Raw genomic sequence first — 27,742 nt, forward strand, 5'->3', positions numbered from 1 at the left:
CCAGCGCGTTTATATGAAGGGACATGTGAGGCGGCCACTGTCCCCCCACTGCCTGCGACATGCATGTTCCTCCCCACCCTGAGAGCGATGCGTCTGTAAACACCGAGGTGTGTGACGTCACTCTGCCAAGGGGAACCCCCACTGACAGGACGTGGGGATTTTTCCAGTAGGTCAGATCTAAACCTACGGACAGAGGAATGTACACCATGCGTCTCTTCTGACACACGGGGTCGATGCGCAGGCGAATAAACCACCTCTGAAGTCTCCTCATGTAAAGGAGACCCAGGGGAATCACCACGTGACCAGCTGACATCATGCCCAACAGCTGCATCACGGAGAGGGCTGTCACCACCCTGCCGGGTGTGACGCGCCCGAGGAGAGCTGTCAGATCCTCCACTCTCCGCTGTGAGAGTCCTGCTCTCATGCGGGCTGAGTTGAATTCCACCCCCAGATATATGATCATCTGGGAGGGAAGAGGACAGCTCTTCTCCCAATTGATTATGAAACCCGGGCTTGACAGGTGAGATACAAGTTGTACCGTCTGTAAAGCAGCTTCCTCTCTGGAGCGGGCCAGCAATAGCAGGTCGTCCAGATAAAATAACACTCTCATCCCTCTTCTGCGTAGCGGCTCCAGTGCCGTCTCCACACACTTTGAAAAAGTGCGTGGAGCCAGAGAATATCCGAACGGCAGTCGATTGAACTGGTACGCTATTCCCTGGAATGAAAAACGCAGGAATTCTCTGTGTTTTGGGATGATGGTTATGTGGAAGTAAGCATCCTTCAGGTCTATGGAAGTGCACCAATCTCCCTGGTGAACACACTCCATTACCTGTTTGATTGTCAGCATATGAAATGGTCTTTTCATTATCACCCTGTTGAATGCTGACAGATCTAGGATGGGTCTCATCCCCCCAGTCTTTTTCGGGATAAGAAAATAACGGGAGAAAAACCCCCGATTTTCTTTCCCCTGAGGAACCCTGGAAATTGCTTTCTTTAACAGGAGTCTCCGCAGCTCTGACTGGAGCGCAAGACACTGTTCTTGGGATGACAGGAGCGTTTCCTGAATCCCCTCGAACTGTGGGGGGGGGGTAAGGCAAATTGCAGAGACTACCCTCTGCTGATCAGCCTGCTCATCCATCCGTCCATTAAACATAGCCGCCTCCACTCTGAGCACCGCTCTGAGAGCGGGCGTACCTTTTTTTGTTGTGCTGTGGTAGTCATGGTAACAAGCCATGCCAGAGCCCTTGCCGCCGTTGCCCGTGAAGCAACCCAAGGGGGGCCCCGCCCTAAAGGGCTTTGAAGGGCTCTCCACACGCTGCATCACACACCGGCTCTCAACCTGTCTCTGTTTAGGAGAAGACTCATCAACAGGACCCTGAGGCGGGTTTATGCTCCAACTCGTGGAGGTGTGTGCAGTGCTATTCACCTCGTGCGTAATAGCCGCGCTAGGCTTAATACGACTGTGTGTAGGCACAACTGGAACAGAGAAAAAACCGCGCTGCTTGTTACCCGAAAGGATAGAAGCAGCCGATTTAAATGTCAAGCCCTGCTGTCTTTTAACCGACTGGTTAAATATCGCAGACTTATACAGCGAGCCTTGCTGTTTTCTAACTGACAGATTAGAAACAGCTGGCTCAAACGGCGAGTCCCTCTGTCTATTACCCGAAAAGGAAAAAACTGATGGAATATGCGACAAGTCCCGCTGCCTTTTAACCAATAGATTAATGGCAGCTGGCCTGACTATTGTGGGGGACATGTGAGACACAGTTGCTACAGACACACTGTTGAGATTTGAATCATTTTTATTAATAATCCTCTCTTCCCACGTAACCACCCCAAAGAGTCATCTTCGGTTCTGTTTCCTCTGAGGTTCTCTCGGAGGAGCAGACCAGGAGCGGGGTTTCTTCCTTCCCCTCCGACTCGACGCCTGCAGATCCTGTCTCTGTGGCGGAGGAGCGGAGACCTGGGACGGAGCCCCTGCAGCTGCCGAAGGGCGATTCTGACGCCGTTGCTGTTCTCGCCGTTGCCCGCGCTGCCCTCGCTGAGACTGTTGCGGGGGCTGCGGGTGCTGTCGTTGCTGTCGCTGCTGTTGCTGAGGACGTTTGTCCTAAAGCCAGCTAGCGTGACGCCTTATGTCGTCTGCCTGCTCCGCGGCAGACTTCATAGACTCCACCATGGTGTGGAACTGTGGCCCAAACAGTCCGTCCGGACTGACTGGAGCCTCCAGCAGCTCCTTTCCTGCACCCTCCGGTATATTCCCCTGCTGTAGCCAGAGGTACCGTTGAACCTGTGTCGCCCATGTCGCAATCCGCGCCTGCGAGACTGCGACTGCTGCGCACAGGGTAAGTGCAGTACTAGCCGCCTTACCTATCTCCTCAGCCTCCACTGAGGACATAGTTTTAGACTGCTCGGATATTTCCACCATGGAGTTTGACAGCAACGCTATATTGTTTGCCGCCGCCGCCGCCTGGAACGCACACTGATGCATGCGGTCAGTCTGACAAACCGATCTTTGGCGGCAGCCAACATGGGTTGCCGTCCGGAAACCGTGCTGGCCTGCCTAGTCCCAAAGAATGCCGTGAGGTTCGGCTCTAGAGGAGGCACGGTCGGGAAATTCACGTCCGTGAATCCCTCCACTCTCGTGAGGGGCACGTGTGTCCCTATCGGAGCTTTCATTGCTCCAGGGTCCCTCGCTGCCCCCTCCTGGTACTTCCTTATGGCCGGGAAGCGTGGCCAGATCGGGTCACTGCTAACCCTCTGCACCCGGGAGAACACCCCGGACATATAATCCGGCGGTGAGCTCTCCTGAGCTAGGGGAACGGGGAGATTTCTCCAGGCGGCCACCTTAGATATAATCTCCGGAAGTTCTAGGAGGATTCCGCCAATCGATGGCAACGCCGTGGCGTCGGAGATAGGGATCACTGGATCGTACACCGGCCCTGCACCGGGCCCCATACCTGTCTCCTCCGTCCGGAGGGGAGAGATGATGGGGGAATCACCCGGTGATCCCTGAATGGAGGGGACGTAGTCGTCCGACTCGTGCCCTCCACTCGGATCCAGGAAATCAAGGACTTTGTCCCCGGAGTACTCCTCCTGGACGGGCCAATCGTCCTTGGCGGCCGCAGCAGCGAGAGCATCCGCTCTCTGCTTTCTGAGGGCCAGCGGGAGACGGGCACAATGCGAGCAAGACACCCCGGGATTGAGAGCAGCGTTTGCATGCTCTAATCCCAGGCAGGACTCACACTGTGAGTGCCTGTCAAAACTCATAATGTAGCCCGTTCCGCATACGAGGCAATCCCTGACACAGCCTTGACTTTCCTGTCCAGTCTCCATTTTACCGGAAAACAGAAGCTTTTTAGGAGGAATGCTTGCTTTTCGGTAAGTAGCTCTTAACAGAACTGTTTTTGCCTGACAATGCTTCTGCAACGGAGTGCTGAAGAAAATTGGGAGTAGATGGTAGGGCCTACTTCCTATTTATACGGAAGTGAGCCCGGAGGTGGGGCCCACATCATAGGTGGGCATGGATTAAATCTGTCAGTGCTGCACACGTGCAGGAGGGATTACCCAATAGCGATAGCCTTAGAGGGCGAAGCCTTATACGATATAGAACATACACACGTTCTCTCCATAGGTTCTCTCACTGTCGCTCTACCATCCACAAACACACATGCACAAAATACACCCCTCTCTCTCTCTCTCTCTCTCTCTCTCTCTCTCTTAAAGGGACAGCGATCTCATCTCACTCTGCATGACCCTAATATCATAACATGTGTGCTCTGGAGAATCACAGAACGGACGATCGTCCTTATTATTATGCCGTTTAAACCAATTATTTAAATGTGTTTGTTAAATTCGGCATCATGTAAGTTGCGCTGACAGGTCCACAAACTGCTTCCCCGCAGCGAGGCTCCCCCGCCCTCCTGCTGATAGTTGACGAGCGTCAAGCTCCTCAACCCCCACCCCCCCCCCCCCGTTGATAATTATCGATCGTTGGCACGCTGATAACATTTTTTAAATGGCACTTCATATCAAAAAGGTTGCCGACACCAGGTTAAAGCACGTTATTGAATTATTGTTTTAATGTGTTATATTTGATGAAGACAATATTAAGAGTACATACTTTAATAGGGGGAAAGTAGAAGGTCAATGATAGAAATATAGAATATAAAAAATCAAGAAGATACTGTAAGTGATCTCTACAATAAAACAGGTTAGTGCTGGATGTACAAAGATATTAATATGAGAATGTGCAAAACAGACAAACTAATTAACCTTTATTAACACATTAAAGAATACTTTAGGTTAAGGTCTTCTTTCAAATAAGAAAAAAGCTTTGGGGGTATCTACTGTATCCACAGATAAATATAAAGCCTGACAAAGTACTTAACGTCTAACATATTGCCTCCCTGCAATGTTAACTATGTTGAAGCACTTATTTTAACTGATATTATACACATTAATTATACTCTTATGTATGTAGATAGTATAAGAAATGTGCAGAATATGACAGTTTAATGGTGGAGGTATTCACATATTGATAGATGTCTTGTAATGCATTGCTGAGGAACCTGTGACCCACGTTTTTCATTCATTGCATAACTACACCGTAGTTGTGTATATGATATGTCAATAAACCTTAGAAAATCTTGAAATCTTGAAAGCGATGTGCAAAATAGCAATGATATACAGTCTTTAATTAACTATTAGTAGAGAATAACGAGTAATGAATATACTTTATAGAGATCTGCAGATAAATGTTTAGTCTTCTCAAGCACCAACTATCAAATATCTCTCCTGATTGTTGGCACTTGACAATCACCTTTCCCTGAATTTTACTCAGGTGTAACTAAAGTCTGCTTTAAGGGTTGTTTATATTTCATATCATTAATCAGAATCTGTAAAGTAACTCAAATAAATGTAGTGGAGTAAAAATACCAGGTTAATCTCTGAATTGTAGTCGAGTAGAATTACAAAGAAACAATGAGCTGTCGTGTGGGTATATATTAATGCTGCGCATTATGGACACAAGCAGTTTTCACCCATTTAGTAATTACATGTTTTAAATTTGATAACACCAATGTGTTTAATACTGGCAACTTCTAATTGTGGGAAAAACAAAAACGTTCCCAGTAGAGACGTCCCATAGAACATGTTGCGAAACACAATAGCCAGCATGTGTAGTTCGGGGGGGGGGGGGCTGGTCCCGTTCAAATCCAGTTTTGGATAGTCTGCCGTGGTTTCGTTCCATTTCAAGAGCTGTTTGACGCTCGGCGTAACCTTGGCGCACTGCCACTCCAACATCCAATCCCAGAGCTTGAAGATTAATCACAGGGTTTGTCAACGGGACTGTTGTCCCTGACGATAGCTGAGGATTATGGGTAGTGTAGTGTCTTCGGCCATCCTAAACTCCGAAATGTTTTTCGGATTTCATATTGCATTAACACCATATCCCTACATGCATTGCGGCTAAAACATCCAATTACCAAGCTTAAACCATAGCTGAGGATCTTGGGTAATCAGTTCAGTGACTGTGTATCGCAATGATGCTCGAAATGTCCCATATAGGCCTATGTCTGTTTCTGGTTATTTTATTTTGAAATGCAGTTCCTGACGGATGACAAAAAAGCCAGAGATTATAGAATTAAACAAATAAATAAAAACAAGGATAATTGTGTGTTATTGTTGAGTAAATAACAATGTGTTATTTAGAAAAGTGTTACAGTGCTGAAGCTCTCATTAGCAGGAGGAATCTCTCTGGAGTGAGTTAATGTCACTGGAGGTCATCTGATCTGAAGCCAGGATTAAGCTCTGTGAAAAAGCCTTAAAGGCATCATGCACTTCCTCTATCCTCTCCAGCAGGGATCACCAACTACATTTGTCCAAGGGCCAAAATGTATCCAACAGGTTACTGCACTCAGACACAGATGTATATTCATCTGACATCGGTAGTTCCATGCAGATGAAGATTATATTACAAAACAAATGACAACACCTTTACATTGAGAGTCTTTGTAGTTAATTAAGTGAAGGATATGAATACTCGTAGAACAATGCAATTCTACAGGCAGTCACAAGAACACTAAGGCGGTAGAACGTCCATTTCACTTCCTTGTGAGAGTCAATAGTATGTGCAGCAGAGGCCAATATTTCCACTCATTTATGGCGCTTTTCCACTGCAGGACCTAGCACGGTTTAGTACGGTATGGTCAGGCCTTGGTAGGCCAGGCTCACTTTATGGTGCGTTTCCATTACAGTTTAGTTACAGGGGTAGTAACTGTCACTACCCGATCCGTCCCCCTGCCCGATCTGTACTGCGCATGTGTGAGATGGTCCGCCATATTGGAGAACTCCGGACGGCAACCCAAGAAGGACACTTGACACAGTGGATTTTGGCAAAGCTGAAAAATAAAACTCGAGAGAAATGAGTTATTGTTATTACAACGTGACTTCACTATTATTTAACAACTCTTTTTATTGGGTTCTTTTATGTGGGGTTAGGTACATTGTCAGAATAAGTGAGAAATGGATTTAACTTCTGTTAGACAGCTATCATACTGAATACATATTTACTGTGAATGTATGCAAAAATGTATGGCATATGGCTGTGTCAAGTCTCCTTCTTGGGTTGCCGTCCGGAGTTCTCCAATATGGCGGACCATCTCGCACATGCGCAGTACAGATCGGGCAGGGGGACGGATCGGGTAGTGTTAAAATGTGTTCTTTATTCTCGCGTCCAGGAGAGAAGCTTTAAAATGAGACTAAATGGAGTCTCTGAAAAGATTCAAATGGGATACTTTAATTAAAAAAGGCGCGGTAGTGTTACAGACAGAATATTGTTCCGTCAGACAAACAGCTGTGGTCCGGTTCTCCTGAGCAAGAAAGACAGCGGATCTCTCCCCCGGCGCTGCTATATATATCCTCTGCTGGCTCCTCCCCGCCAGCCGGCTCACCTCGTCTCCAATGTCCGTTATTGCATTTAAACAGAGGATAGGTTCTTTTCACATTCAATATATGCTTAACACGCCGTTTCTCCTCATATTCTCTTTCATCACTTTTCATTTAACACATTCTAAACGCTGTAATCAATACTCTAAACAATACTTCTCGGCTCGTTTGGTTGCCGGTCATTCCGGATGTTGTCACATGCTACTCGTCTGTAAACAATAATGTATTCAAATAAACTGTACCTTCATTTAATATTCAGCATGGTAATATCTCGACATCTATCGTTGTAGTGTTAAATCAGTAGGTTTCGGTTTTCACCACACCAAGTCATTTCGCTCCTCAATTCACCTCTTTAGGAAATCGTATATTAGCCACATGCTACATGCTAACCGTAGATGAAGGATTTTCAGAATAAAAGCTTAACTGCTTGTGCACAAGAATTTCTGGTTTTTCACTATAAAAGAGCGTTTGAACTGACGGTATGTTTAAGCTACATTATACCATCAAAACATTGATTTTAATTTCTAACAGTCCCTCCTTACACACCTAAAAGGTGTGTATAATACTGAAATCAATGAGTTCTTCATCTGAACTTTGCATATTACATATCTCATATTAACAAACATACAATCAAATGGAATGGTTTCACAGCCGGCTTTACAAAAATACAAAATAAATTCTTGTCTGTGTTCAAACATAAAAGTTGTCCCTTGTGCATAACTTCTAGTGTTTACATTCAATATCATTCTTCAAAATAGCAGCAATGGCTTGGTATCAGAACATTTCTTCCTCCCTCCTTTCACAGAAACCGTTCTCATACCACGCTCAGTGTTAAGGCACTTGTTTTTACAAAGTGAAAAGAAACAAACCATTTTAGAATAGCAATGATTTATACAACATGAAATCTACCATATTAGAATAGTATAAAGTAATAAAGTCAAATAAAATGGACTATCTTAGAATAGTGTAAAATTAATTGGAATAATAAAAATATTAAAAATATGCTATCTTGGAATAGTATGAAGTAAATTGAAATGGATTCACTCCATTTTAATTTTGCTCACTTCTTCACATGATTTCATCATTTAAAGAATCACATCGGCTGGACATTCATTGATCAATCTCATCTCCGAACATCCATATCATTTAAACTAACTCATCATTGTCATCCACATCTGTATACGGGGTGGGTCGTCTTGTTCTGCTAGCATTTGTAACCGTCTCCTCCTGAGAAATTTACCCTCCCTCCTTTCATACCATTTAAGGTATGAAAGTAATATGTTCTCGAGAAGGGGCCGTTGTGCGTTCTACTCTGGGGTACGGCATTCTAGACAGTCATTTCTGGGAGAAGATTTTGGTCAGTTACAACAGTTGTAGAGTTTCATCACTTAAAGGTTCCTACTCATTACCTTTGGGTGGTCTGTTCTAATGCAGTGATAAAGTCCCTGAAATGGTGTGAAAACCGGTGGAATATCAATAACTCATTATACTAATTTATTTTCAATTATGGTCTACTTAAATAACTATGCTAACCCCTTTTACAGTGTGTGGAACCTTGGGTGCCCGAGCATGTGATAATTACTCCCTCCTTTAACAAGGATTTTAAAAACAGAAGTCATTTCATTAATGGTTTGTAGTTTAATTCAGGAATTTACACCTATGGCAGATATGTTTCTCCTTTAAATAACATCTCTAAATGTCAGGTCATCTGGTGAATGGATGACCTTTAGGAGCTGGTGGCGCTTGTCTTTTAAAACTCATACTCTGGTGCCGTGCGCTCCCTCTGAAGCTGCAAGTAAGATTTAAAACATCTGCAGGGTGGGTTGAGCGACCCCTTCTCCCTAAACGATGTTTGTTGTAACAAATATGTACCATCACAATGAGTGCTCCAAGACCCTGCATGTATTACTCCCAACTACATTAGTTTTTTTTTTTTTTAAATTAAACTTTGCTTTCGCTCTTTGCCCAGTGTCATTTTAAAACTCTACATCTTGGACGAAAAACAAATGTTATTTCCACCTTAATCTTCCCTCCTGAGGTAATAACCATGCTACAATGGAGAAATCAATACTCTAGATTGGAACACCATCTTTGGCTTGGTACTAGCTCTACCTTTAACATTTTCCATACAAATAAAGATTTGTCTGCTTTTATAGAGTGGTTACTAAAACCATCCCTTTAAACTGTAGGTCTATACTGTAACAAATTAAATCTTCCCCAAATTCACGCATGAATAAAAAACTCTTAAAGAATAATTTGTTGATATGATGAAAAGATTGAATAATATGTTCTACCCTCAGTGTGTTTTTAGGGTTATTTAATAGTTTCCTCTTTTTTCTTTATAAATTCACCAATTGATTAATTCATGGCTGATAAATCTTTTTCTTTCCGTATTTCTCGTTGGTGAATAAGTGTGTTTATGTGTAAACTCACTCACTCCCGTTTTCCTTCTCTCCCCCTCTGGTTGTCGCCACGACCCCCTCACATTCTGCCGGACCATGCCAACTCCTCCGTTCTTTCCTCTCCTCCGTCCACCTTCTCCTCAGTCCATCCGCTCTTGGATCCTTCCGCTGTAACTCTTCTCAGTGTCCCATCTGCTTTGCTTTTCATCTCCTCCTTTACAGTCTCTACTTTGTTGCATGGAGGGCGTATTCCGCTCTCATGTCCCACACTCTGCTCTTGTGCCCAAATCTTGTGGCTCAGCTTGGAACTTCATGTCCTGTGGGGGACCGATGAGAGTGTGCCTTTTTATGTCACCTGGTTTTGGTTCTTGGTGCCTCAGGTGGAGATGGTTCTGGATGCAGCGTTGGAGTTGTTGGTTCAGCTCTGGTTCTCTGTCTGTTCTATGGAGGAGGAGGAGTCTTCCGTGGTGAGGTCTTTTGTCTGCTTGGACGATGGGGTCGTAGCGTTCTGACAGGTGGAGAGAGAGAGATCTCGGGAGGCATTACGTATAGTTAAATTCTAACACACTGAGGTAAAATAAATCCAACCTTTTCCACTCTATTTTCCTAACCATACTATCCATCTTAGTTGTTAAATGCCATCTAAACACAATTCATGTCTACTAATAATTTTACCATATCCCTAAACATTGCCTTCACCCACTGTAACATGTTTATTCCAATTAACTCTTTCAGGAAACCATTTTCTTCTATACATTTAAATACCTAGATGTTTCAAGCACCACATATTTCACACACTATAAAAGAACGTCTCCATATTTTCTCCATCACTTTAAATCTCACTGTTATTTAGAACCGTAGTAACTTTTGTGACTGGACATATCTGCAATGTCGCCACTATCTGCTGGGGAATCTTGTTCATAGAGTTTGTACGTACAAAGCTGTACTTGTGGGTTAGTAGCCTGTGTCTAACAATCATTTTCAATAATTGTGCTCAGGTCACCGATCGGTTGTTCATAGCTTAACAGGGGGTGTTTCTGGTACAGACTAAAACATGGATCCAGTGTATTTAGAGATTCCCCTAATCTGTAAATCCCCATCACTTACATATCCCAATCACTTAAACCCATCTCATCATTTGATACAAGAACTGCATATAAGGGGGTGAATCATCTTGATTATAACCGCCTCTTGTTTGGGACCGAGTATTTCTAACTCCTCCTCTTATTGCTCAGCTGATCTTTTGGCTCTGGGGATAAGTGAAAGTCTCTGAAACCCAGCTGGAGTCTTGTTAGTGATGTGGGCATTCTATGAGTGAACTAATGGATCCATGCCTTACATAATATTGTACTCCCCTTCCAACCAGAAAGGTGCCAAGTGTAATGAGCACAATCAACAATGCTATTCTGACTCTTATCCCTAGGGGACCCCACAATTGGTTTGGCTTTGTTCTCATCATCTCTATTTTAAACCTGGTTGTGTCCGTTACAGAATTTAAATAATGAGTACAAAAACAACATAACAAATTGGACTCTTTTTACAGATGTAAAACAAAAAATAGGTATTCACATTAATGTACAATCTATAAAAATCTATAGACAATTTGTCTTTTGAGCTGTTTCTATCTTTATCTTATTTCTATTTATTGTTTTGTTCCAGCTCTGCCAAATCAGTCCTAACTCCCAATAATGTTCTGGAAGTTGCCAGTGAAGGGTGACAATGTGTGAGGTGGTGTCAATTTGCTCCTTTTTCTTTACCTTTAAACCGGAGCGCGTGTGAAGTTTGTTACAACCTTTCACGCTTCCGTCCACCGGGGATGAGCCCACTGTCTTTTGTGAACTTTCACCCTCACCCAATCACCTGGCCGAACAGGAGTCTCTTCTGGTGTCTCGTCTGGTATCTCTGTAGTTTTCCTAGCCTGTGTAGACAAAACTTGCATAATATTACTCAGAGTTCTGACATATTCATCCACTTCTATTTGTCTAATATCTAAAACTGGACCACTCCCTCCTTGGAGAAGGCCCGAGCTTCGGCATACCTCTTGTTGACTACATGTTATTATTTATTAACTACAACGTCACTGAAATCAACATCTCTGTATAATCATGACACTCCCTCCTTTGAGCATAAAATGCTCAATTAATATTGCAATGATTACCGTATTATGAACAGGACATGTAAAACCCATAACGTTGCATTAAAGAAATATAACTTCTCCGTGTACCCACAAGGGGTACAAAAATATCGTATGATTTATGGTTTTCTGATGGTATAATTGCATATTCACTAGAACAAAAAATCAGCAATTAGCACTTCTAAAAGTTTACTTGTTTCAATAATGGCTTTTGTCATGGTATTATGCATCATCGTTGCTGCGAAAAACAATACCCCTGGTGTCGCTAATGCGTCTCAATAATTCTAGGATTAGAGGATTGGTTGACACTGCTGAACTAACATATGATAAAATAATATTTCTCCAAACTGGAGGGAAAATATGAACTATTCTCTCAGAGAGTGACCTGCATGAAGGGCTGGTGCCCCTCACTCAAATGAGATATTGCCTTACGCACAACACCACAAATCAGTAAAGTTACTCAAGAATAAATAAATAAAGACTGATTCTTGAAACTGTTAAAGCATCTGATCTGATTTTTACCCTTTCCTTGATATCTGCAGTTGAGCCTGGCCCTGCGTCTAGTCTCAACTTAGTTTGTTTTGGTGACATGTTCTCTAATTATTTATTAACCTATCAAAGATGAAGCACTAATCTTCTGACTAGCACCGTCGTTGCTGTTCGTCCGAACTTTAAATTTTTTTTTTTTTTTTTTTTGCTCAAAGTTTTATTATTTTTATAGATGTCTTTTTTTTTTTTTTTTAAGTTTAAGGTAAAATATTAATAAAGTTAATTAATATATAAAAAATATGCAAAATTAAAATATGAAATGTTAAAATAAAGTTGTACCGTGTATGGTTTTGACTTTGAAATATGAATTTGGTTCAAAATCACAATGTTATGGTGTTTCCGCTATTTGGGTAATAATTCTGTACTACCACCAGAGTGCGCTATTTTAAATTCCAGCTTAATCCACTAGGGAATAGCTGTTTCAAAACTGACTCGTTTTTGACAAAGGAGAAACGTAGTTTCCTCAAAAATATCTTTAAAATAGGAATTTACACTATGGTTAAACAACACAACACATAACCGCCAAAACACATTTGCAAAGAAGAATATTCACAATGTTATGGTGTTTCCGCTATTTGGGTAATAATTCTGTACTACCACCAGAGTGCGCTATTTTAAATTCCAGCTTAATCCACTAGGGAATAGCTGTTTCAAAACTGACTCGTTTTTGACAAAGGAGAAACGTAGTTTCCTCAAAAATATATTTAAAATAGGAATTTACACTATGGTTAAACAACACAACACATAACCGCCAATACGCATTTGCAAAGAAGAATATTCACAAAACCGCCAATACACATTTGCCAGCAGAAGTACTTCCAATAGTTCTAACTCTAACAAGAAGTATGATGTTCTTTAGAAGATGGAATGCCCAGCCTCAGTGTGTTAAAGCAAACAGAGTACTTCAATTAGCATTTCATGAAATGGTGACTGCCGTGGCTCACCGTGAACATGAGGTCAAGACAAAATGGCAACTGGTTTTCCAACCTTTGACCTGAAGAACAAAGGGATTTGAGAAAACACCTGGAGTTGAAATTGGTGAGGTGATATTTTGTCTAGTAAATTCAACACACAACACTGTAGTTTAAAATAACATTTCCATTTAGTTTACAATGATAAATGGGCCTCATACCCTTACGTCATAGTCCTCTACCCATGTACGTAAATGTTTTGACTTTAAGAGCCAGTATGGTCATTTATTCTGTTTAAACACGCTATTTATGGGACAAATAGGACGCTAAGCAAACACAATTAGAAGAATATCGTCTATCTAACGCACGAATGTCGCACTTCCTGCCGTAATCCACAACGCAATGTCTTGAAAAACAGAATGGTGTAACCACTGAGAGCTTCAAACTGCTCAGGCCTTTTCCTTGAAATAGGACTTTTTTAAAACAGCCTCACGCTGTTGTTACACAAAACACTCACTCCAATAACCTTAGCTTCAAACTTTGGCTGTGTCTTTCCCTCAAGCAGTCCCGACTGCTTAATGGCCTAAAACCATTCACGTAAAACGTAAAACGCCAAAAAAGACACATATAGTGATTGGCCTCTAGCCGACATGTACTAACAGACAAACGAATAGCATGCAGGGTTAAATAGAAAAAAAGAAATTGAACTCACCCTGCCTGTAACAAAGCAACGCCACGTGGTAGGCTACCAATATTTATCAATTTAGGCTTGTTTTAACTTAAATTGCACAGCTATTTTCAGGATCCGCTGGCCGCCGTCAAACACACAGAACTAACATTGTCCTACATTAACTATTGAAGAATTCGATATAACAGGTTTCTCCATACCTAGTTGATTTGAGCTCTCTGTGTGCTGAACGGATGCCAGCGGGTCCAGCAAGCAGCCTGCTGTAGTCTCTCCCGGTTTTGCGAGATCCTGGGCTAGCTCGCCAATTGTTAAAATGTGTTCTTTATTCTCGCGTCCAGGAGAGAAGCTTTAAAATGAGACTAAATGGAGTCTCTGAAAAGATTCAAATGGGATACTTTAATTAAAAAAGGCGCGGTAGTGTTACAGACAGAATATTGTTCCGTCAGACAAACAGCTGTGGTCCGGTTCTCCTGAGCAAGAAAGACAGCGGATCTCTCCCCCGGCGCTGCTATATATATCCTCTGCTGGCTCCTCCCCGCCAGCCGGCTCACCTCGTCTCCAATGTCCGTTATTGCATTTAAACAGAGGATAGGTTATTTTCACATTCAATATATGCTTAACACGCCGTTTCTCCTCATATTCTCTTTCATCACTTTTCATTTAACACATTCTAAACGCTGTAATCAATACTCTAAACAATACTTCTCGGCTCGTTTGGTTGCCGGTCATTCCGGATGTTGTCACATGCTACTCGTCTGTAAACAATAATGTATTCAAATAAACTGTACCTTCATTTAATATTCAGCATGGTAATATCTCGACATCTATCGTTGTAGTGTTAAATCAGTAGGTTTCGGTTTTCACCACACCAAGTCATTTCGCTCCTCAATTCACCTCTTTAGGAAATCGTATATTAGCCACATGCTACATGCTAACCGTAGATGAAGGATTTTCAGAATAAAAGCTTAACTGCTTGTGCACAAGAATTTCTGGTTTTTCACTATAAAAGAGCGTTTGAACTGACGGTATGTTTAAGCTACATTATACCATCAAAACATTGATTTTAATTTCTAACAGTAGTGACAGTAACTATAGTAACGCAGTGTAGGCGGGGCGATCGGCTGTTAAGCAGGCGGAGCGACGCTGTGTAAAACTGCCGTGACGTCATCTTCAATGCGAACCACAAAACCAAAACATCAGCCGTTAGCTGTTAGCACTCAGAGCTCACAGCTCCTCATATCTGTTCAGAAACTAGACAACAGTTAAACAAGTACAAACCACAGACTGTCTGTTTCATGGTGAATACAGTCTCTGGTTTATTTCTGTCTGTAGGCCGTTGTTGTGAGTGTGGACAGTCGGAGCATATACAACGTTAGCTTAGCCTGATCAATCCGATCTCCATTAATAAAAAACACGCACTTTAAAAGGTTTTTCGCCTGCCGTCTTGTCTGCAGACCGGTATCAGTATGTTGTTAAGATCTCCATTAAAAAAAAACACGCACTTTAAAAGGTTCTTCGCCTGCCGTCTTGTCTGCAGACCGGTATCAGTATGTTGTTACTTCGGCATCATTTTGAAACGTGTATTACAATTAAATCACGGTCAAATATGTTCATGTTGTTGTAGTTGTGGCCCCCTTGCCAGTGATTCTCTCCGACCATTCAGCAGTCGAGAGTGTTTACGTCACTAGTTTAGCATATTCAGCCCGGTTGTTGGCCCGGTAAGAACCTCTTTTTTGGAGGGCCAGAAAAAAGGTGAAAAAGTAACTCCTAGTGGAAAGGCAAAAAAAAGTGGGCCTGGTTTGGCCCGGCCTGCTTAAACCGTGCTACGTGCTGCAGTGGAAAAGCACCATTAGACCCCAGAATGAGTCTAGCACCAAAACATTTATATAATGCCCTATTAGCATCATTTTATTATACCCACTATGTTGTGTACATTTGAATACTACAGAATGATATTTCTAATTCAGGTGCTGGCTTGTTTTCATATCTCTCCTGTATGTCTTCAGCCTGAGAGAGTCCACATGCCCAGCTGCAGTTAAAGACATGACGGTCACAGAAAGAGATCAAATATAAAGAAATCTGACAATATTTTGTTTGGTGTGTGTGTTTGGTTCTGTAGTTTATACTTTGCAAACTGCTGACTATTGAGAAACGAATGCAGGAAAAACATTTAAATTTAGCAACAAAAAACAAAAAAAAGCACTTAAAAGTGAAAGTGATGCAGCAGCACTAACAATGATCTTGCTTGTTTAAAGTGTCATCACTGTTCTTGTTGTCCTTAGTTTGAATCTTTATGGTTTATTGCACTTATTGTAAGTTATTTTGGATAAAAGCGTCAGCTAAATGTCATGTAAAAATGTAATGTGTATGAACAGCATACATGAGTAGTTAAATAAAACATTGTATAACAGTATGTTTAAAGACAATAGGTCATGATCTGTATCATCATGTACATGCTCTTGTTTCTCCTCCTGGATCCCTCTCACTGTTTGGACTGTGGGTGCTGTAGGGTGCAGAGACAAAGGGGGTGTATTTAGTATCATTCAATGATTGGAGACAATTACAGTGGATAATCTGTACTATACATTTAAACAATGCCAAGCAGTTGAAATCAAAACAGCTGAAGCACACATGCTTTAGATTTATTTAATCTCCATTGCGTACAAATCATAAAATGTAGCTTGGCCTTCATCTATCCATGTCAATGTTGCTGTTGTCAGACTCTCTGACCGGATCAATCAACGCTAACCCCCTCTAATATAGATGAAGGGAGAAGGGGCTGATCTATAATATATTCATTAATTTATTGATCAGTTTCATGAAGATACCAAACAGCTTTTGGCTTTTGTTCTGCAGTGGTTCCTCCAAAATGACATAATTAAAAAAACTGCATTAGTGAGAGCTGAGATTACATCAAGCTATAATCACCATTAAAACTGGCTAATTTGACTGAATACTGCTATGTTTAAGTAAGTGTGGAAATCGTTGCTCATTCTTGATATGCAGATGATGTGATGATGTGTCTCAGATAAAGCATGTTTGAGAGAAAACTTTGCAATAAGGATTTGTGTGCAGGGAAGTGTGTTTAAAGCACTCAGCTTAGTGTCACTTAGATTTTGTGAAATGATGCTTCTGAAAGTGCAGGACGAAGTTGTAGTCATACAGAAAAGGGAGATTGCTTTAATTGACATGTGTGCACTGATTGCAGAATAAGAACAGTTAGGTTTCACAAAGACGAAAGAGAAAAAAAAAGTGCTTATGTTAAATGCTACACACCATACTGTGTTGGTCCTGTTTCTTTAGACAGAATGAACCGAGAACAGATATTTGAAATTGTTCTGACACAAAATGAATGCAGCACAAATGCCCTGTCTAGCGATATATATGAAAGTGTAACATAATGTGTGTATCATCCCTGTGATTCGGATCCACTCCAATATTTAGTGCTCTTTTCTTTGGCCTACGCCCTTCCAAATGAAATGGAATGCACTCTTATTTAGTCGTGTAGTAGTAGAACAGAGAAATGTTCAAATGTATCAAACAAGTGTTTACATTTTGAAGTATTTAGAAATAGGTTTCCATAGCTTGGCAAAAAGCTTGACCTGATGAAAAATTAGGAACGTTTCTGCAATGCATTTGTGTTTTGTAACAATTCAAAGAATACAGCATGACGGTGCAGAGACTTTGTGCTGACTCACAGTAAGGGTGAACTTTAGTTTCCATCTGAAGTGTGTGTGTGTGTGTGTGTGTGTGTGTGTGTGTGTGTGTGTGTGTGTGTGTGTGTGTGTGTGTGTGTGTGTGTGTGTGTGGGTGTGTGGGTGTGTGTGTGTGTGTGTGTGTGTGTGTGTGTGTGTGTGTGTGTGTGTGTGTGTGTGTGTGTGTGTGTGTGTGTGTGTGTGTGTGTGTGTGTCCATGGTCATGGTCAGGCCGAGGGGACAAAGAAGACAACAAACAAAGAGACAAAGAAGTGGCGGACAGCTAGATGGTCAATGCTGGGTGCAAGGTGCATGGGGGGAGGGTGGGGGGGATTGATGACCTGTGACCCTGACTCCGACAGGAGGACTGTCTGTGGAAACGGTTGAGGTGAGGGAGGAGGGGGCGGAGTCAGGATGGACAGATAGGGAAGTGGAGAGAGGGGGGTGTGGTCCCAGAGTTAATTAGGGAAAACTGGGGGTGAATAGCGACCCGGCGGAGGGGTCAGGGCAGCCGGGTTGTCACCTCGGAGGGGGGTACACAAAGGATGGACGGCCATATTGGAGGTTCCTGTGGTACACCCCTCCCTGTTCTGCACACCAGCTGAGCCGCACAGCTTTTGTCATGCAGATCCTGCTGAGCGCCTCAAAACATTTCTCACGTTCAATATGCAACAAAATCTTTCCCACACTAGAGATGGAGCATCACACGCTGTGACACATTCATTATTGCCCAAATGTGTTGAAAGTAATACAATAATTCAAAAATAATACAATGATGTTGCCCCTGTGATGAAAATGGGTTCAAAATCTGAATAATTATTATTATTGCAATAAGCTGCAAAGAGTCTTTTATTGGTTTGCATTAGGAAATGCGTTCAGTTCTATGAGGACAATGACACAGGATGGCTCACATATGTAAAGGGTTTATGTTCAGTGCCTGTCTGAACAGTGACAGATGATTGGCTGCTGCAAACAAAACAAAAAGGAAATAAACGTATGTATGGGAGGGGGGGTAAACCACAAGGTCAACAGAATCAAGGATCAATAGTATGGATCCACTGACGGACGCTCAGACTGACACTTTCTAACGGTGACGGGACAATGATAATGACCACACACACACACACACACACACACACACACACACACACACACACACACACACACAGAGAGAGACCTGATAACAAAGGAAACAGTCTGAAACGTCATCCTGTGTTTCATAAATGGGTGCTTTTGCAAGTTGTCAATTTGCTACAGATCAAATGAACATCACATTATTGCTGAGCAAAGCTGCATTACTATGATAACAACATTAAACATGGCCACCAAAAATACTATTTAATGTGTGATTGGCAGGAGTTCATTTATCACGTTATGTGTTACTGATATGTAACATGAACTCTGTGCCTGCAGCGGCCAACACACTAACTCCATAATCGTCCAGAAGCGACGTTTGGTCAGGGTCCCGTGGCGTGCAGTTGTGACGCTCCTAGGCTCCTTCGGCTTCATAAAGGGACACAAATAGCTTTCAACTGATTGCAATGTATTCCCATCTGCAGCGGGATTTGACGCTCATGGAAGCACTGCATTCGTTTGTGTCGGCTGCCCTTAAAGGCAATGTGAGCGTCCATTCCCATTGAATAACGGAGAATTGTACACCCGGAAGTAAGTATTCCCCTTACTGTCGATTGATTTTACAGTGATATCTGCACTACTCATCGACTAAAGAACACCAGATTATCCTTGTTAATTACACAACATTGATTGGTTTAAATTGTGTGCAATGCTTTTGTATTTTTCCCCTTCGATTCGGAGAAACAAATATTTTTTCGGAGTAAAGGAGGGCAGAAGACACTACACTACCCAGAATCCCCAGCTATCATTTAGGACTACACCTTGTGCTCTGTTTGACAAACCCCGTTTTTTTTCACCATTCATTCCAATGGCTGGCGTCTATGTCACGTGATCTTCACATTTCTCCCTGCAGAAAAATAAAAACATGGCCGAATTTCGTTTTATTCTCGGTGGAAAATGCCTATTTTAAAGTTAGTTTGGCCATTAAAATGCAGTTTTGATGTCATTTGATGCGAGAAATATAAGTTGTTATTTCAGATTATATGTGCAGTGGATGTACATGATCTTTAGTTTGCTAGTTATTACGAAGATTACTTCAGGAAATTGCGTCCATAGAACGTTTTCATTGTTACCAAGGTGGTTGCTAGGGACGCTGCTATCGATATTATTTCTGTTATGTTGTGTAACTGTTTAATGGTGTTATCTTTATTGCTACCCCCTTCCCCGTCAATGTATAGTGTTGGTCCACAGCGCAAACATATTAGTTTAACAAAATCCGCATCTAAAGATACGTTATTTTCCCCTGTGCAATTCCAGTCTCACATCTCACATCACATCGTCATTAACAAATAGACCGAAAACATTTAAAAAAAAATAAAAAACGTTATTCCTAGTTTGCTTGCTTTTCTCTTTGAAAGTCATCACATAACGACATTTTAATACACGGTTCGGCTGCATTAAATATTAAATATCTGCCGTAGTTCTCTATTTATAGAGCCCTGATTTGAAGACTTCTAGACAAACATGAGGAACTACCGCCAACACTGAAAACGTGACGTGGATCATAAATATATCAGCAATTAAACAACATCTTACATTTCTTTTCACACAATACGTCTCTTTGCAGGATCAACACTAATTCGGCTGACTTTTATATTTGATCCAATTGGTAGATAGGCTGTATTTACACCATAAAGGTGCACAGCTGATAGAAAGGGACACCTAGTGGTTAAAGCATGTTATTGAATTTCATTATTTTTATTATTAGATATTAATAGGATCCCTATAAAGTATATTCATTACTCGTTATTCTCTACTAATAGTTAATTAAAGACTGTATATAATGACTATTTTGGACATCTCTTTCAAGATTTCAAGATTTTCTAAGGTTTATTGACATATCATATTCACAAACGGTGTAGTTATGCAATGAATGAAAAACTTGGGTCGCAGGTTCCTCAATAGTGCATTACCTCCAGCAATGTTAACTATGTTGAAGCACTTATTTTAACTGATATTATACATATGTATTATACTCTTATAAGATGTATGTAGATATTTCATCTCCGGCCTTGTCAGGTATTGAACAATCAATAAATAAAGAACACAGAATTATTAAATATAAAACACAGAATTTGTGTGGTTATACTTAATGATTTACAAATAAACACCACTGCATATTTACAACTGTTACACATGCTGATGTAACGCAAATGTTTCCAACTTGGGATCAAAAATGTATATCTTATCTTAAGATGATCGATGGCTACTGCCATATTTGCAAAATTTGCCTCTGAACTTTGACAAGTGCATGTTTTAGGCTTATCAATTAATGTAATGTAATGTAATGTTATCAATTAACAACAGGAGGGGTCACAAACATAAGACCAGCTGTTAAATAAAGCTCTTCTGACCTTAGCTGGCATGTGGGTATATATATTAATGCTGCCCATTTTGGGCACAAGCAATTTCCACCCATTTATTAATTATATGTTTTAAATGTGAGTGTTTTCTATCCCCTAAACCTCCAGGGATGTGCACAGTATACTGGCAACTTCTTATTATGGGAAATACGAAAACCTCTTTTAAAACTACAACTCCCAGTAGAGACGTGCCATAGATAGAGAACATGTTGCGAAACACAATATCGATAGCAGCGTCCCTAGCAACAAGTAACAAGTAGTTAATAATAATAAAAGACATTAAGAAAAAGGCATTTTTGAACAGTCATTAAAAAGCAACACAATCTACCTGCATTGCATTACTCCAAACGTGTAATAACGTGCTTTAACCAGTAGGTGGTTTGGGTTAAAAAGCTGTCAAGTTTACAGTGTTAACAAAATAAAATATACTGCTGTTTCTGGTTTAGTTTAAGACGGATATATTTAGTTATTGTTCTGATATTTGTAATACAAAAGCGGTGGAAAAAACCCACAGCAACACAGAAAATATGGTCTTAACATGACCCAGTGGTCTAGTAGCTAATAAAAAACAATAATATCAAAACAAAATATTACTACTAAATTTATTGTGAAATTCAAACTGAACGGTAAAAGAATAGTTTCCGGTCTATTCTGAGCCCGATCTCTGTAGATAAATAAAAAATAAAGAACTACGACAGATGTGTAATATATTTAATGCAGCCGAACCATTTATTACAATGCATTCATGTGATGACTTTCAAAGAGTAAAGCAAGCACTGCTGAATAAAGTATGATTTTATCTTTTACGAAACGTTTTTTTTCATATGGAATGCAGTTGGAGGTCAACCAATCACAGAGCTGGAGAACTAATCACGGGGTTTGTCAAACAGAGCACAAGGTGTAGTCCTAAACGATAGCTGGGGATTCTGGGTAGTGTAGTGTCTTCTGCCATCCTTTACTCCGAAAAAATATTTGTTTCTCCGAATCGAAGGGGAAAAATACAAAAGCATTGCACACAATTTAAACAAATCAATGTTGTGTAATTAACAAGGATAATCTGTTGTTTTTTAGTCGATGAGTAGTGCAGATATCACTGTAAAATCAATCGACAGTAAGGGGAATACTTACTTTCGGGTGTACAATTCTCCGTTATCCAATGGGAATGGCATTATCATAGCATTATTAATAATACTAATAATAATAATATTATATAATATTGCACATAGTTATATATATAGCAGCAAGTGTATTGTAGTGATGGAACTTACAGTATATTGCACATAGTGTTGGTGTGGGAGTTCTCAGTGCCCTTTACTTAGGGGTGAAGGGTTAAAAAGTTTGATTGCCACTGGGAGGAAAAACCTCCTGTGGCGCTGTGTGGTGGTTATGGGCGATCTCAGTCTGTGGCTGAAAGTGCTCCGGTAGGAAACCAGTGTGGCATGCAGGGGGTGAGACCCGTTGTCCAGAATGCTGAGAAGTTTCCTCAGCATTCTCCCCTCCGACACCACTGCCAACGACTCCTGATCCACTCCCAGGACAGAGCCTGCTCTCCTGATAAGCTTGTTGAGTCTGTTGGCATCTTTTGGATTTCTATCCAAATCTAGATCTACTTATTGAAACCTCACAGTTGACACCATCTCTTCTTCGCCTCACCATGTAAACAGCCTCACACACCTGCAGGGTGACATCTTCACTTCAGCCTTATGGGATAGTTTTGAGAGTTGTGACTGATATAATAAAGAACCCCCTGGCTGCAGTGATAGGAGTGTTCTTATGGAAATGGTCATCGGCCCATATTTAGGGGCTGGGGGGGGGGGGGGGGGGGGTCACAAAGGCTGTTAAGGTCAAAAGATGATTGAGGTGCTGAGCGTTGGGGGGGGGGGGCTTTAGGGCTTTGTTGGCTACACCCCGCATTTATATGCATGTTCATTGTGTCTCTAATATTGAACTGGGGGGTTGGAGGAGCAGTCCCTGCATCTGGACAGCTGAGAGTGTGTGTGTGTGTGTGTGTGTGTGTGTGTGTGTGTGTGTGTGTGTGTGTGTGTGTGAGTGAGTGCGTGCGTGCGTGCGTGCGTGTGTGTTTGTCTGTCAAAGATTGATTAACTGATGCTCAATGTATTTCTGAAGGAAAGGATTTCAAAGTATATGTTCCATATAGATCCCTTTGTTGCAAGTCAAAAGTTATTTCTCATAAATTGTCTCCACCAAGACTTTTTAAACTACTTTCTTAAATAAAAAGTATAACATGGTATATTCCAATGGAGTTAAAACGAATGTGATTTTTGGCAAAAGCCGAAGTTAAATGGACCGGACTTCTTTGAGGAAATTGATATGGCTGCACATCCTATTCAAAGTTGTGTAATTAAAGAGCCTGTGACACGAACCCAACAACTGTTGTGCAATGAAATAGTGGGCTACTAGTAATCTCGAACCGTCAGTTTAAAAAAGAAAAAGCGATACCGTTCCGATAAATATCAATAATTTCGAACATCGCGGGAAAATTCCTTCGACTCATTTTGAGGTTTTGGGGGAAGCCGGAAGTGACGTCGATGCGGGAACGCTTCACTGTGCGGCGAGAGAGCCAAACACGGACAAAGTGTGTTGTCATGCGTAGAAATGGTGAATTACTGAGTTTAGGCACGTTAATAACGTTTTAATGAAGTTGACTACAGTATATTCATATTTGTCAGTGCTTTCATGTCAATTCGGCGAACATAAACATAAATGATCGTGGTGAAGATGATTAAATTAGGATTACAAATCGGTAGTGAGAGCTGCTGAATTTCCTCCCGTCGGATGTGATATAAAAACAAATCGATTATTTTTGTAAACTCAAGTGGATGAGACTAAAGTGCTTTCATGTCAATTCGGCGAACATATGATACATCAAATGATCGTGAGGATGATGATTTAAAAATATTTTGTTTGAGCCGGTCTGCATTTCCTGATGAGAAAAAAAACCTTAGCTTTTTGTAGTTGCAGTCAGTGGTGTAGTGGGCGTTGGACGCGGGGGTACACCGTACCCCCACTTATTTGAAGCATGATTTCTTTTTTTAATAGTCTAATACATCTAAAATCATTGCCAGTGTTATCAGTTGCAAGTGTGTGTTTGTTGTAATAATGACGAAAACATAATAGGCAGATTTCACAGTAATTATAATAAAAACGTAGCTCAAGCATTTATGCAACTTAATTTGAAGCGTGTGTGTGTGAGGGGCAGAACTGTGTGTGTAGCACACACAGCATTTTTATTATTTGTCCCGCGTCCCACACATTGAGATTATGTCCCGCATTTGAGTGATAGTCGCGCAGAAAGGCCGGATCGGTTCGCTGACAGCCGGCACCGCCCTTTATTGTTATATTGTCTAAACGGCATCATGTAAGTTGCGCTGACAGGCGACACAGAGGTCCCCAAGCCCCCCCCCGTTGACAGTTCACGAGCGCGTCCATAGTGTCTCCCGTCCACCCACCACCCCGTCCACCCAGTTAAACATCCCCACTACACCACTGGTTGTAGTAGTAGATTAAACGTGTGGTTTTTTTTACCACAATGTTGGGGAAATTAATGGATACAAAATAAACCGATCCTTCAGCCTCATATGAGCTCTCAGACACGTTCAAAATTAAACTGTCATCGCTGTCTGAGCTTGCTGCTGTGTGCGCCATCGTGCGTTTACATGCAGATGCTGGGATCCTGAACGGTGCAGCTGGAGCGCTGTGCCCGCATTGACGTCACCCATAATTTGGCGGGACTTGAAGAATCCCCGAGAAGATCCAGGAAATGGTCAACATTGAAGGGCAGATTAATGGTTATCAAAGTACAAATATCCAAAATCAGTTCAGTAAAGGTTTTCAAGGGGACAATATTTACTCAAATTGATGGGTTTGGATGATGGGGGAAAATCGTGTCACAGGCTCTTTAAGCTACATAAATGAACCCTTGGTATGTTTCAGCTATGTTAACAAAGATTGTTTTAGTTGTATATTGTGATGGTGTGTGACTCTGCTCCTTGTGTCATGTCCCTATGTCTCCTCAGCTCCTCCTGAGTTCCTGCAGTGGCCGCAGTCTGTGTCCCGACCAGCAGGGGGCAGCGCTGTGTTCACCTGCGTGGCCCAGGGGGTCCCGGAACCCCACCTCATCTGGCTGAAGAACGGCAAGGTGCTGGTGACCGGGAACAACGTCAAGCTGACCAACAACAACAGGTAGGTGGCAGTGATGTCATCACATTACTTGTATTACTTTTATTAACTTTTATTTAGGAAAACTACTTGACAAAAAGGACTCATTTTCAATGGTGCACTGGTTACATATTAACTATATAATATTTTTGTTGTGACCAATTCTTTAGTTGTTTTCACGAGATGGCATAAACAGATTCTATAGTATTCAATTAATGAAAGGTGGGAAAATGTATCTTATAGTTTTCGAAAATCTGAAAATACACATGTGTAAAGATATCTTCTAAACTGGTAGCAGTTGTATTCTCAGATGTTTTCAGTACTCACTGACGGCAGAGCTTCACGTAGTCCTGCATCTCACAGCTGTGCCACATGGTGGCAGAGCTGCACAGAGTGTGCATGTGAATGTGATCAGTCTGAGGTCTTCAAAACATGTAATGTTAAATTGAATCAATACAATATTTGTATTAGCCTATATTCCAAATATATTGGTTGCCTCCATGTGTTTCGCTTTCAAATACTTCATGCACCATAAACACATGTTTTGCTGTTGATTTGATCATTGATGTTGGTTTCTCACTAACAAGCTCGTATCAACAGGACACTCTAAAGCTGATTTTTAAAAATATTTTAAATGTTAAATAACTGAGTTTATTCCACTATCATTGAATTCTGTATGTATCCTGTATGTGTGTACTGGACCTAGTTTGCAACAGATCACACAAGCTTTATTGTATTGAAAACCTAGAAAACAATCCTTCTCTATAGAAAACTACCCTCATCAAGGTTTGTTTAGTGATTAAATACATATGTAAATTGGAATATGCAACATGTAACACATTATGTACATAATAAGGTATTAAACCAAGATGTTGACACTGGGTCCTGTAAAGACAAAAAACGTAATGCATGAGCCCTTCACTAGGTCCTATTGTAATCCATAGTGTGTTTAAGATCATATTTGCAACAAAAAAAAGCCCTTTTAAAACGACTTAACCCTTGTGTTGTGTTCCAAAGCTGTTACCGTTCATGGTGTTCGCGGGTCAATTTGTTCGGTGGGGCAGAGGGAGGGGAGACCAGGTGCATGTTGCGAAAAATTATTGTTACAGTGGCTGAAGGGGATGAGGCGTCTAAAGTCAAAGATGAATCTTGATTGGGCCAAATTTTAACCCGAGTCACCCAAAACAATTCTGCTGGGTCTTCCCAGACCCCAACACCAAATTATACACTTTTTTTTGGCTAAAATTGTCAAAATCTGTTTTGTAGTGTTTATATAGCTGTTGTGGAGGATTTCATGAAGACTTGTTCCGTAAAAAAAAACTAGAGCGTAGTTATTATATAATTTTAACTTAAAACGGGTCACGGGAGACCTGAACACAACATAAGGGTTGAATTGGAAGTAGTAGTAGTAGTAGTAGTAGCAGCAGGAGCGAACTGACTCTCTGTGTTCTGAGTAGCACCCTGGCTCTGACCCGGATCAGTTCTGAGGACGAGGCCATCTACCAGTGCATCGCAGAGAACAGTGCCGGCACCAACCAGGCCAGCGCCCGGCTGGCCGTGGCGCAGCCCAAAGACCTGCCCAGCGCCCCCCAGGGCCTGAAGGCCAGCCCACTGACCACCAGCAGCCTGCAGATCTCCTGGATCCAGCCCCCCCCCAACGTAACCGACAGCATCATCGGATACGTCCTGCATATCCGCAAGATAGGAGGTGAGTGTCAGCACCATCAGAGCAGGAGAAGTGTAGAAACACACCATCTGTACTTAGTAGTCAAATCTATATGTGCTTCAGAGCCGGACAGCCTGGAGCTGCAGGAGGCCATCAGTAAAGAAACCTTCCAGCATGACGTGGCCAACCTGGAGCCCGCCACCACCTACTCCCTGTACCTGAAGGCCTACTCTCCTCTGGGGGCCAGCCAGCAGTCCCTCTCTGTGGGGGCTACAACTCTAGGGGGCGGTGAGAACAAGAAACCTGACACATATGGACTATTGGTGCTTTGACAAAATAATAACACAAAGAGAGTATAATGAATGAATAATAAATGCTACATGTTTAGTGTGTCTAACTCTATTTCACTTACTAAATCAAGAATTTAAACGGCATAATGAAAAAACTGTAAGAACAAAAACTAGTCCACATGGCATCAGAGTGTTTTTCCAATGAAGTAAATGCTGTTCTAATGCAATACAAGTACTTAAACATGCTGCATGCTACATTAACAGGAAAAGACACTTGTGCGATATTACAGTATCAGACATCTAAGAAGGTACCTAGTCTCATATCACGATATCCATAAAATACCCATATATTGCCCAGCCCTACAGTCCATAGGTCCATTATTGCTTTCTCTTTGTTTGGTAATATTTCACACCACAGTGAAGCGAATAGGTTATAACAAAACCAGGTGCCGTGCTGCTGGATATCTTTGTTCAATCTGTAAAAGAGCCTGTTATCAGTTCCCCTCTCATCCCTCCCTCTACTTCTCCTCTCTCCCTTCAGTGCCCACACCCCCCACCTTCTTCACCAAGGTGGTGAACTCCACAGCCGTGCAGGTTCTCTGGGAGCTGCCCAGCAAGGCCGGCAAGGCTGAGGGCTTCAGGCTGTCCTACCGCAGGGTCCCCCACGCTGACTTCCAGGGGCCCATCCAGCTGCCATGTCACATCAATGCCCACACCATCTCTGAGCTGGGTGAGTGTGTGTGTGAGCGAGTGTCTACCTAACACTGACCCTGATCCTGTATACAA

The 27,742-nt window shown here is 41.8% G+C and overlaps 1 protein-coding gene across 2 annotated transcripts in view; it reads left to right on the top strand.

Annotated features, from left to right (window-relative positions):
* Nucleotides 1–27,742, top strand: part of LOC307023304 (immunoglobulin superfamily DCC subclass member 3) — a 67,859-nt gene that overhangs the window by 16,795 nt on the left and 23,322 nt on the right. For both annotated transcript variants that reach the window (XM_079656491.1, XM_079656492.1), the window contains exons 6-9: nucleotides 24,859–25,024; nucleotides 26,458–26,708; nucleotides 26,790–26,954; nucleotides 27,498–27,686. In XM_079656491.1, the coding sequence (XP_079512617.1) occupies nucleotides 24,859–25,024; nucleotides 26,458–26,708; nucleotides 26,790–26,954; nucleotides 27,498–27,686 (771 nt within the window). The remainder of the gene's footprint in view (nucleotides 1–24,858; nucleotides 25,025–26,457; nucleotides 26,709–26,789; nucleotides 26,955–27,497; nucleotides 27,687–27,742) is intronic.

The sequence above is a fragment of the Notothenia rossii genome, assembly GCF_949606895.1.
Source record: "Notothenia rossii genome assembly, chromosome: 10".
NCBI lineage: Eukaryota > Metazoa > Chordata > Actinopteri > Perciformes > Nototheniidae > Notothenia > Notothenia rossii.